At 36.7% G+C, this 13,407-nt stretch overlaps 1 protein-coding gene across 3 annotated transcripts in view; it reads right to left on the bottom strand.

Moving 5' to 3' along the window:
* LOC140152430 (1-phosphatidylinositol 4,5-bisphosphate phosphodiesterase beta-4-like) overlaps positions 1 to 13,200 on the bottom strand; it is a 184,642-nt gene extending 171,442 nt beyond the window's left edge. For all 3 annotated transcript variants that reach the window (XM_072174738.1, XM_072174739.1, XM_072174740.1), the window contains exons 1-2: positions 13,095 to 13,200; positions 8,589 to 9,107 (exon numbers count right to left, since the gene is read on the bottom strand). In XM_072174738.1, coding sequence (XP_072030839.1) covers positions 8,589 to 8,672 — 84 coding nt within the window. In that variant the 5' untranslated portion in view covers positions 8,673 to 9,107; positions 13,095 to 13,200. The remainder of the gene's footprint in view (positions 1 to 8,588; positions 9,108 to 13,094) is intronic.
* Positions 13,201 to 13,407: the final 207 nt, after the last annotated feature.

The following is a 13,407-nucleotide window of genomic DNA, read 5'->3' as shown; positions in this document are numbered from 1 at the left end:
TTTGGGTGGAATGATTTGTAATAGCAAATTTGGCAAAATGTCAACAAATCATCATTGAAGGAGATTCAGGATATGGAAAGAGCACATTAGTGGCATAGTTGCATTTGGGTGGAATGATTTGTGATAGCAAATTTGGCAAAACGTCAACAAATCATCATTGAATGAGATTCAGGATATGGAAAGAGCACATTAGTGGCATAGTTGCATTTGAGTGGAATGATTTGTGATAGCAAATTTGGCAAAGCATCAGCAAATCATCATTGAAGGAGATTCAGGATATGGAAAGAGTACATTAGTGGCATAGTTGCATTTGGGTGGAATGATTTGTGATAGCAAATTTGGCAAAATGTCAACAAATCATCATTGAATGAGATTCAGGATATGGAAAGAGCACATTGGTGGCACAGTTGCATTTGAGTGGAATGATTTGTGATAGTAAATTTGGCAAAATGTCAACAAATCATCATTGAAGGAGATTCAGGATATGGAAAGAGCACATTAGTGGCATAGTTGCATTTGGGTGGAATGATTTGTGATAACAAATTTGGCAAAATGTCAGCAAATCATCATTGAAGGAGATTCAGGATATGGAAAGAGTACATTAGTGGCATAGTTGCATTTGAGTGGAATGATTTGTGATAGCAAATTTGGCAAAATATCAGCAAATCATCATTGAATGAGATTCAGGATATGGAAAGAGCACATTAGTGGCATAGTTGCATTTGAGTGGAATGATTTGTGATAGCAAATTTGGCAAAGCATCAGCAAATCATCATTGAAGGAGATTCAGGATATGGAAAGAGTACATTAGTGGCATAGTTGCATTTGGGTGGAATGATTTGTGATAGTAAATTTGGCAAAATGTCAACAAATCATCATTGAAGGAGATTCAGGATATGGAAAGAGCACATTAGTGGCATAGTTGCATTTGGGTGGAATGATTTGTAATAGCAAATTTGGCAAAATGTCAACAAATCATCATTGAAGGAGATTCAGGATATGGAAAGAGCACATTAGTGGCATAGTTGCATTTGGGTGGAATGATTTGTGATAACAAATTTGGCAAAATGTCAGCAAATCATCACTGAAGGAGATTCAGGATATGGAAAGAGCACGATAGTGGCATAGTTGCATTTGGGTGGAATGATTTGTAATAGCAAATTTGGCAAAATGTCAACAAATCATCATTGAAGGAGATTCAGGATATGGAAAGAGCACATTAGTGGCATAGTTGCATTTGGGTGGAATGATTTGTGATAGCAAATTTGGCAAAACGTCAACAAATCATCATTGAAGGAGATTCAGGATATGGAAAGAGCACGATTAGTGGCATAGTTGCATTTGGGTGGAATGATTTGTAATAGCAAATTTGGCAAAATGTCAGCAAATCATCATTGAAGGAGATTCAGGATATGGAAAGAGCACATTAGTGGCATAGTTGCATTTGGGTGGAATGATTTGTGATAGCAAATTTGGAAAAATGTCAACAAATCATCATTGAAGGGGATTCAGGATATGGAAAGAGTACATTAATGGCATAGTTGCATTTGGGTGGAATGATTTGTGATAGCAAATTTGGAAAAAAATGTCAACAAATCATCATTGAAGGAGATTCAGGTTATGGAAAGAGTACATTAATGGCATAGTTGCATTTGGGTAGAATGATTTGTGATAGCAAATTTGGCAAAATATCAACAAATCATCACTGAAGGAGATTCAGGATATGGAAAGAGCACATTGGTGGCATAGTTGCATTTGGGTGGAATGATTTGTGATAGCAAATTTGGCAAGATGTCAGCAAATCATTATTGAAGGAGATTCAGGATATGGAAAGAGTACATTAGTGGCATAGTTGCATTTTGGTGGAATGATTTGTGATAGCAAATTTGGCAAAATGTCAACAAATTATCATTGAAGGAGATTCAGGAAATGGAAAGAGTACATTAGTGGCATAGTTGCATTTGAGTGGAATGATTTGTGATAGCAAATTTGGAAAAATGTCAACAAATCATCATTGAAGGAGATTCAGGATATGGAAAGAGCACATTAGTGGCATAGTTGCATTTGGGTGGAATGATTTGTGATAGCAAATTTGGCAAAATGTCAGCAAATCATCATTGAAGGGGATTCAGGAAATGGAAAGAGCACATTGGTGGCACAGTTGCATTTGAGTGGAATGATTTGTGATAGCAAATTTGGCAAAATGTCAACAAATCATCATTGAAGGGGATTCAGGATATGGAAAGAGCACATTAGTGGCATAGTTGCATTTGGGTGGAATGATTTGTGATAGCAAATTTGGCAAAATGTCAGCAAATCATCATTGAAGGGGATTCAGGATATGGAAAGAGCACATTAGTGGCATAGTTGCATTTGGGTGGAATGATTTGTGATGGCAAATTTGGCAAAATGTCAACAAATCATCATTGAAGGGGATTCAGGATATGGAAAGAGCACATTAGTGGCATAGTTGCATTTGGGTGGAATGATTTGTGATAGCAAATTTGGCAAAATGTCAGCAAATCATCATTGAAGGGGATTCAGGAAATAGCACATTGGTGGCACAGTTGCATTTGGGTGGAATGATTTGTGATGGCAAATTTGGCAAAATGTCAACAAATCATCATTGAATGGGATTCAGGATATGGAAAGAGCACATTAGTGGCATAGTTGCATTTGGGTGGAATGATTTGTGATAGCAAATTTGGCAAAATGTCAGCAAATCATCATTGAAGGGGATTCAGGAAATGGAAAGAGCACATTAGTCGCATAGTTGCATTTGGGTGGAATGATTTGTGATGGCAAATTTGGCAAAATGTCAACAAATCATCATTGAATGAGATTCAGGATATGGAAAGAGCACATTAGTGGCATAGTTGCATTTGGGTGGAATGATTTGTGATAGCAAATTTGGCAAAATGTCAACAAATCATCATTGAATGAGATTCAGGATATGGAAAGAGCACATTAGTGGCATAGTTGCATTTGGGTGGAATGATTTGTGATAGCAAATTTGGCAAAATGTCAACAAATCATCATTGAATGAGATTCAGGATATGGAAAGAGCACATTAGTGGCATAGTTGCATTTGGGTGGAATGATTTGTGATAGCAAATTTGGCAAAATGTCAGCAAATCATCATTGAAGGAGATTCAGGATATGGAAAGAGCACATTAGTGGCATAGTTGCATTTGGGTGGAATGATTTGTGATAGCAAATTTGGCAAAATGTCAACAAATCATCATTGAAGGAGATTCAGGAAATGGAAAGAGCACATTAGTGGCATAGTTGCATTTGGGTGGAATGATGTGTGATAGCAAATTTGGCAAAATGTCAACAAATCATCATTGAAGGAGATTCAGGATATGGAAAGAGCACATTAGTGGCATAGTTGCATTTGGGTGGAATGATTTGTGATAGCAAATTTGGCAAAATGTCAACAAATCATCATTGAAGGGGATTCAGGATATGGAAAGAGTACATTAGTGGCATAGTTGCATTTGGGTGGAATGATTTGTGATAGCAAATTTGGCAAAATGTCAGCAAATCATCATTGAAGGAGATTCAGGATATGGAAAGAGCACATTAGTGGCATAGTTGCATTTGAGTGGAATGATTTGTGATAGCAAATTTGGCAAAGCATCAGCAAATCATCACTGACATTGACTTAAATAGCAATGGGTTCGAATTTCTTGAAAAACTGGCATTGACGGGTGCACTTTCAAATTCTCAGCGGCACACCCATATCCAAAACTTGCGAGTCTCCCCCTAAGTTGTCCCAGCACCAAATGCAGGAAAAACCACAAGGCCTCGGCACACCTTCTGTGCTTTTAAGTTTGTAGATGTGGTACATGTAGTACTGCTGAGACCAATATTTAATGCTGTGTGCTAGCCATAGGCTTCAACATAAAAAGTCACAAGATTTGAGATATTTTCTCAAAATATCAAGAGCTAATTAAGAACCAATAACTATGCTTGCTGTACTGATTTTAATGCATTTTGCATGCCGATTCCAAACAAATTTGGTCACGAAAATGTACAAATCTGAAATTTAGAATTTTAAAACAACATTGAAACTTGTCGCCTGCAGTCGACATCCATGTGGAGAGAGTTAAGCCAACACAATTCTTTTTTTTTCATCAAACCACACTGTCAAATGATGTGGGTTTCAAAATGCAGTTTCTAAGAAAGATGGGAAGGCCCCCAGGGAAGGCCTTTCAAAAGGTTTTTTTTTTCTTCAAGTTGCTTATTACATATATTGTATGTAACAAAATTAATGTATTAAAGGAGGATTTCGTGATCCTAGCATCCTCTTTTTATGACATTTTCAGTAGATATCCACGAAAAAAGCTTATTTCCAAAATTTCAGTTGATTCCGATTTTATGCGTTATGCGAGTTATGCATGATTATGTGTATTACACTGCTCCATAGACAATGTGTTTGTAATTTCGTTCTGGTGCACCAGAACGAAATTCAAATTTGGCGATAGTTTTGCTAAACGAATTAATCTGCAAGAAATATTTGGTATATAAACATTATGTAGCCAGAGGTATCCAGTGGTGTAAAAATCTGAAATTTTTATTGGGAAAAGTGGGGGGATGAGGCTGTGGATCACAAAATGCCCCTTTAAAACACAAATTATAAACACAAGTTTTATAAAAGATTCAAACTGGCTACACACCATTGTTGACATTTACATGTATGTCACTGTAATGAGCTGTTACAGTTGAAATCCATACACCCCCTATGGAAGACATCACCTTAATCTCCCACACAGGGAGTGTGAATTTCAAATAGAGTCACCAATCCAGCTAACCTCATTTGAAATTCACACTCCCTGTGGAAGATCAGTAGGTCAAGTCTTACAAAGGGGGTGTATTGATTTCAACTGGAATAGCCCAATGTGAAAGAGACAATCAGTACTATGTTTAATGTCACATAGGTCATGCTGTATGAGGCAGGTGACATGTTTGCTATGTACAAATCTATTCATCAGGGACTTAATGTGACTTAATGGCTTTTTGAAGTCTTGTCTACAAAACAAATGCATTAGGTTGCATTATGTTTACATCATGTACATGTAGTTTTGGCATTAATTGGTAAAACAGGACCAAATGAAGCTCTTGCAGAGACGCCAACCATCCCAATTTGGAAGGGTCGATCCCAAAAATTAGATCCAATTAACTCTGATCTTACGGCAAAGAGCATACCCCCAATTTTGTTTTATATCAGGTATATAGGTCTATCAGTTTCTTCTACATGTGTCCCCGAGTTATAGTTATTATAATGTGTTGATGCATAAATGTGTTGTTTGAACTTTGAAGTACTTCATTCAGCGCATTTCAATGAAATTGCTATTGTTAAATTGCGTATTGCTAATAAAATAAAGAAACCTTCCAAAGAATTTCAGAAATACCAAACAAAACTCTATGTCTTTCATGTTGATATTTTTTCTCAGTGCATGAGCTTTTTTTCTTGCATGTTTTAATATTTTCTTGTTTGCAGGAGCTTCTTACCTTCATTTGTAGTTTTAAAGTAATTTACTTGGGTGACAAATAGGTTCATATATCTAACAAGATTTTATTAACCCTCCACATTAACGAACCACATCAACTGTGGATTAAATAGCACAGCTACATGTACAATGTAGAGTTACATGTATGGTTCTAAAATCCAAAATGGGGATGTTGGACTGTTAAATTAAGGGGGTACTACACCCCTGTGGTAAATTTGTGACTATTTTTGCATTTTTCTCAAAACTAATAACACACTATTAACAAAAGTTAAGTATATTATTGGGGCAAGGAATCCAATTACTACACTGAAATTTCAGTGACTAAAGACAAGCGGTTCAGTAAATATGATAGGAAATGAGGTACATCCTAGCGGTACCTTATTTCTTATCATCAATAACAAACCACTTGTCTTGGGTCACTGAAAGTCCAGTGTAGTAATTGGATTCCTTGCCCCTATAATACACCTAACTTTCGTTACCACTGTGTCATTAGTTTTTGAGAAAAATGCAAAAATAGACTCAAATTTATCGAGGGGTGTAGTACCCCCTTAAAGCAATAAATGTGTTAACGTTTTTAACTCTAAAAACAGAACCAAAGTTATGATAATGTACATTACCTGCACAAAGTAGAATCTGAAGGCACTTGTTTAAATGCATACATTTAATAGTCATCTTTTATAAGTTTCAGTTATTAAATTTTTTTGAGGAAAAATTGTGTTTATTGAACGAGCATAAGTGTATGAACAAAGTTCTCATTTTTTAAATTCAATTGTTAGATCCATGGCATTTAGATACAAATTATGTTAAAATATTCCAAAATGCTACAAGCTAAAAAAACTGTGGCTTTCAGCGGAGTGTACCTTAAATTACATTTATGGAATCATCATTCACACAGGGTTTGTCAAAATACCCTACAGATAAACATTTGTGGATCTAAAGTGCTATTACATGTATTATGCGAGCCCTGGTTACTGCTGGTTGTTAGATTGCGGATCTTACTTCAAATTAGGCAAAAAAAAGGTTTGTCTCAAAGCTCACAGCAAGATTTGTAAAATTGTGCGATTTGAAAAAATAAATAATAAATTGTTTCCAGAAAAATTTGGCGAAAATCAGATTTTTTTCTCAAAATACCATAAAAAATACCAAGTCGGGAATAAAAAAAAATCGCATTTCGCATTTGTTTTCAAACCACTAGTGAGCTTTGAGACAAACCTTTATTTTTGTTTGCCTTATATGGCACAAACTTTTATTATTGGATATTCCGACACTTCACATTTTATAGCTATCAGTGTGCATGTTTAAATGTAGGGGGTTGGGTGTATGTGGGTGGGGTGGGGTAGAGGTGTGAATGTGTGAGTGGGGGTAGGGGGGTGTATGTTTGTGTGTGAGAATGAATAATAAACTGTACACTGGCAATAAATGGTGTCAAACAGCTATTCATTTATAAATACACTTACCCAATACCTTTTTGTCCTTTGTCTTATATTTCCTACTAGTGTATTTAATTATCCGTTTGCTTTCTGATAACAATTTGGTTACCACTAAAATAATGCCTTTTTGGTTGTCAGTCTATAGATCTATTTATGTCTAGCTGTTGATTAATGAAATAAAACCACTGCAACAGCACATTAAGAGACATGTACTCAAATGTAACACAAATATGTCTCCATTTATCAACAGTTTTCTGTCTGCATTATATAACATCTGGCATTGTATGTTGCTAAGGAACACCTCTATCTATTATCTGTACAATAAATCTGGCATGGTTGTTTAATTCATTTGCTATCAGCTGTAAAAGCCAGAGACTTGCTGCTATGGGCTATTTCAATTGAAATCTATATACACACCCTATGGAAGAAATGACCTGATCTTCACACTCCCTAGGAGAATAAGGTCATGTATTTTGACTATAAGCAACCCCAGTGACGGCGTTACAAGGGGGGGGGTGGAATTTGCTACCCCCCCCAATATTTTTCTTGCCCTCCAGTTCTCCCCACACTTTCAAGGTAAAAACCACAAAATTACACAAATTTCCCCTTTTTGCAGCAATTTTGGGAAAAATTGGGTGATTTTGCCCCCCCCTGAAATTCACTTTGCACCCCCAATGCCCCCCCCCAAAAAACAATTCTGGTGCCGCTACTGTCCATCGCACAACAGATAGAGATCAACCTCCCATCATGCACCATTCCAGTGCCTCAATAATCAGGGATGAAAACAAGCACCATTTCCTGAAACTTCTTTAACATTTCCTGAAAATGTGTATTTCCCAAAACTTTGTATTGGGAAGATCCAAACAAAATTTCCTGAAATCAGGGAATCAAATTTCCTGAAGATTTCCAACCCTGTATAAACCTGCGCACAACATCCAAATGTTGACATTTTCTAATTTGACTGAGATAAATGGATACAAATATCCAGGAGGGGAGCACTTGACTTTGGAAGTGATGGGGATGTGCAGATACGAGTTCAAAAATCGACGTCTTTTTGTGAGAGACTTGATACCACAACAGGGGGTTATTTGTGAGAAGGACCAAAAAAGGGGGTCTTTCCATGAGACTGGGATATATTTTGCAGAAATGTGGGTCTTTCTGTGATATTGGGAAAAATTTGGGCAAAAATATAAAAGTTGACACATTTTCTATACAAATTTTTCAAAAGGTCATCAAAATTTGAAATTTTATGAAAAATTTTAAAAAAAGAAAAAAAAAAGAAAATGTGAATATTCAGAGAAAACAAACACAAACAGGGTCATTCAATGTGTTCAAAATTCAAAGAGGTGAGGTATTTTGGTGGCAGTGAAAATTTAACAAACGGTGTAATTCCGTAAGAGGGACAATGGTAAAATAAAAAATGAGAAATGAGGTCATTCTGTAAGAGGGGAGTTGATAAATGGGGGTCAGTGTAGCTGCACATCCCCATCCGGCATTTTAGTGAGTCCCCCGTCAGATACTGAGACTAGTAATCAGGTATCTCAGGGCAGATATAAATTTAAAAAATGCTTCCTTTGTTCAATGAACCAATGCATCATGGGAATGTGTGGGTCCATTCATAGCATAGTATACATGTACTTACCTCATCATATCTGTCAAATACAGCACCTTTACTAAGTGCCTCAGGAATAGGGACCTGCCACTGAAAATCATAGGACTTGGCCATTCTGCTGTAGCTGCAGTCCCTGCTGCTGGTGTCTACTTAACAGCAGACTCCAGGCATAACACGCACTGGCTTGTACTGCCTAGGATCCGTCCTTCCTCTGACTCCGTCCGTCCGTCCAAACAATATAACAAATCCACACTGATATTGAAAAGCTTATATCTGATGCGCAACAAGTGTAATACACATTGGTAATCGTATATTCCAGGTATGGTTCATGTATAATCCAATTGATTGTAATCACATGTAAACTATATCAGGTAGTTGCGTATTGTTTCCCTCTGTTTATTTGATCCCGTTTGCAGGTATACGGTTGCGTACACATTGTTTATGTGTGGTCCTTATAACAGCCAGATTGGTGGATATTTACATCTATGGTTGGAAGTACTGGTGGAGCTAGCAATGATGATTGGGATATTAACCATCACATGTACAACCCTATTATAAACAGACAAGAAAAAAATGCAATTTTGTTAACTTTTGTAATCATTTTATGTACCGTACAAATACATATATAATTTACATAACTAGCAAACAAAATTTTTTTTTTTATTACAAGCAATTTTGTTGAACTACATAGCCGCTTTCGCCAAACGTTTAACAAACATTTAGCGATCACAAACGTTGACCAAACATTTACGAAAATGTTTAAACATTGTGATCAAAATTCATTGAAAATGTCACTATTTGGTGTTAATATTACCCCACCCCTCCTTTCCTGAAATTCAAGTTCATGCCCAAAAGAACATTTTAGTGCCTATACTGGAAACGTGTCATTACCAAAAAAATATAGATGTTTATTTGTGCTTACACACATTTTACTTTTCGATCATCGAATCACCTAGTCTGTGCTACAGACCATGTACCTATATTACCCATAGGGAGATAAACTACTGGGAACCACACACTCTTGGAAACCATAGCTCGTTCCGCTTTCGCTATTCATGGGGTGGGGCATCATGTTATTTGTGACTCATGGCTTGTGTCCCCTAAATTGCGAGTAGTCTTTGACAAAGACTATGTAGGCCTATCACCTAACATGATGATGTATCATAATGATATAACAATTAACATTTAATTTGTAAGATAATAAGATAGTAAATGTGTGAAAAACAGTTCAAAATAAAATTGATTATTTAAAGCGAACTGATCAACATATTCAATTGTCACTTTTTTTTACAATTTTTCTCAAAACAGGACAGTGTTGACGTTAAACTCTTTTAAATCAGGACAGAATTTGATTTAATATTTATTTTTGTTTAAAAACCATTTGTTGTCATATATTGCATGCCCATGTCCATCATGTACAAGTAAATTTCTTTCCCATTCATTGGCTGCCTAAATGCTAATCAGCTTTTATGTCAGCACTCTAAGAGTATAGACACAGCATCAAGATGGCATGTAGTACTTACTAAAAATAGTCACATTGTATTTGTATTGAAATCTTGATTTAAAGTTGAGCAGACACACTCATTATAAACACCAAATGCTCACACTTGCTTGAACTTTGTCTGGTCTTTATGATACATGCGCTGTTCGTGCGTGCATCCCACATGGTGTGATGACGCAATCGCCTTAAGTGACATATAGGCACGGTGTTGCTGGCCAGCGAAGCCCAAGACCAGTGGCAAAGTGTCGCTGACCCAGTGCTTGGCATGCAAGGGGTCTCGGTTCAATCCCACCAGAGCAAACAACTTCTTTCTTTGTTTTCTCTCTTTATTCATTCCTTCTTTCCCTTCCCATCGCCAAAAAGCCCCATGGCGGTTAGGTTACCACTATCGAAACTCAATATAGGCTTAATTAACCCTAACGGGACTGTGTACTACAAAATACTACTTGATATGCCCTGTTCGTGCGTACATCCCACGTGGTGTGATGACGCAATTGCTTTAAGTGATATACAGTTTCACTGGCTAGTGAAGCCCAAGACCCGTGGCAAAGTGTCGCCGACCCAGTGCTTGGCATGCGAGGGGTCTCTGGTTCGAATCCCACCCAGAGCAAACCCGGGGAGCAAACAACTTTCTTTGTTTTCTCTCTTTATTTTTTTCCTTCTTATCATATATTTAGACCGAGGGGTAGGATTTTTTTTTTCAACTTTTCTTCCAATTTTCTTGTCTGCCATTTTTTGTTTAGGACCCTTTAGGATTTCTTTGTAAGGACCCCTGTTTGAAATAAGTTATTTTTATGACAAGGGTCAGTGGCGTACCATGGCCGCTCCTACCCCGGGGGGCTGAAGAAAATTCAATTTTGCTGCCCCTTCATCAACAGCCCGAAAAGGTTGACCAAATTTTTTTTTTGACGGTGGTTTGAAAAAGTGAAGAGCAAAAAAAAAAAAAAATAAAAATATTTTGATGTATAGTACAATTTTTTCCACATTTTTATGCTTTTCCAAATTTTTTCCACCCTTCTTTCTTTACTAATTCTTTTTGCCACCTCTTCTTCTTCTGCCGCCCCTCTTTTTGCCGCCCCTTCTTCTTCCGCCGCCCCTTCGTTTTACCCCGGGGGCTGGCGCCCCAAAATAGCGCATGATGAGGGTGATCCCATTTTAATAACAATGTTGTTCGAACTACCAATATGATTAATTTTTTATAACTGCATGGGCATGTCCCTCTAGTACAATTTACTATCTTTTGATGCTGTTTTATAAAATACAAATAAAAGCAAGCGATCATTCAATACTAATAATAATAAATAACAATGATAAATCAATAAATAAATAGGCCTATGGTAGTGTATGATTTATAATTTAATAATAATAATAATAATAATTAAATAGTATAGGAGCGATTACCGAATAGGGTGCAACTCTACTACTAGTCTTAGGCCAAAAAAAATAATTGTTTGTTTGTCTAATTGAAAGAGGAGGTGCGGGTGGGCGGGTGTTTTTTTTTTAAATTTTTTTTTCAGATTTTGCGTATTCCTGGCCCTAGCTAGAGCTAAAAGCTACAATCATTCATGGCGACTTACAAAAACAGGTCCAGAGATACTCCAAATGTGAAAAATAAAATTGAATTTTTTATTTATTTAAAAAAACAAACATTTTTGGTCAGGCCTTTATAAACTGAGGAGCGGGCGGTGGAGGACAAGCAAACAACATTTTTTTTTTGGCCTTATTACAAGACTGCCCTACCCCAACCCTAACGCTAAACTCCGTAAATAAGGACTGGACTCAAGTCTAGCTAAAGTTGCACCCTATTCGGTATTATTGTACCTAAATATAAATAACACTATCTAATTATCAATCTATAATACTGTAATAATAATAATAATTGTATTATAATATAGGCTAGTAGTAGTAATAAGTAATTAACCTTAAATTACATGTACATTGTACAATGATGTTGGTGACAAAAATGACAAATCACCGCTATGTCAGTTTTACAAGGGTGAAAACAGTGGTCCACAATATTTAAGGTTTATTTATTGTTAACATGATTTAACCATCATTTTCAAATGTCAGGTAAAGAGATTAGGTCACCCATAAGCTTGGACTTGGTCTGCATTTAGTACAATGCTGAAATTAGATGATTGATTGGTAAGGGGCGCACCATTAGATTTCCAGGGGGGGGCATGGGAGTTTTTTGAAAAAAAAAACTTTGCCCACTAGTGAGAAAAAAAAAAAAAACTTTGCCCATAGTGAGAAAATAAAAAACTTTTGCCTCACTAATGAAGAAAAAAAAAAAATTTCCCCACCAAACTTTGTATAAAAATATACATTAAAATTGAAAAAATAACTTCGCGCCGGTTGCAAGCGTAAAAAAAAAATTTTGTGCTCTTGGAGGCGAAAAAAAAAATTCCGCCAGCTTCAGTGGCGAAAAAAAAATTCTGCCTGACCCAAACTCCCATGCCCCCCCCTGAGAATCTAATGGTGCATCCCTAAACATTAGATGGGCACCATGCATACATGTTTCTCACACGGGATGTACGTACGTAACGTACGTATGGATGGAGATGGGGGATGGGCCCGTTTACGTTCTCTCTACCACACTACAAGGCTATGTACAGATTGATAAAATGCCTCGTTTGCCTTCACATTTTACAACGATTTCGCATAAATATTGACAATATGCCAACCTATTTTAGAAATATAAAAACCGCTACTACCACACTAATTGTATATCCACAGCCTATACATCTGCTGATATTATAGGAGTGCTGTACAAAATATGTATGCTCAGATTTTACTCCCGTCCTGAGCGACAGTCGGGGAGGAATATCTGAGAAATTAGCTGACTCTCCAGTATGGCGATATTCACACAGCGCTTTTGCATTTACACATCTCATTTATTAACTACCGAGAACCATAAAATTTAGTACTGGGATACACCTCAAAATGAACATGTAATTTCAGGCGTTTTGTAGCTAATATTTAAGGGTTATTTAACAATCCAACATATCGATGTATTTTCTTGTTTCGTGTCTTACCTTGTGCTCCACGGGATTTTTGTTATTTTCTTCCATTATTATTATCCAGGCATATATATCATTGAATCCCATCTACACACATAGCCGGCGATGCGCTGTGGGTGAGCTGGTGTGCTTGATGAAAATATTATTGAGCATCATTTACTCTGCCAAAACCTCCAGTGTTGCTTACTGTGATTGGCTTATTCAGTGTTATATGTGTTGGTTGTGGTATGTTGGCCAATTGAAGTTGGTGTAGGTGGAGCACTTTCTGGGTTTGGTACATCAACAGCTTGAAAAAAACGATGGGTCTCTCTCCCATCTGGGTATCTGC

This window comes from Amphiura filiformis, chromosome 5 (assembly GCF_039555335.1).
Source record: "Amphiura filiformis chromosome 5, Afil_fr2py, whole genome shotgun sequence".
Taxonomy (NCBI): domain Eukaryota; kingdom Metazoa; phylum Echinodermata; class Ophiuroidea; order Amphilepidida; family Amphiuridae; genus Amphiura; species Amphiura filiformis.
The sequence above is the reverse complement of the archived record's forward strand: the minus strand, read 5'-3'. Positions and strand labels throughout refer to the sequence as shown.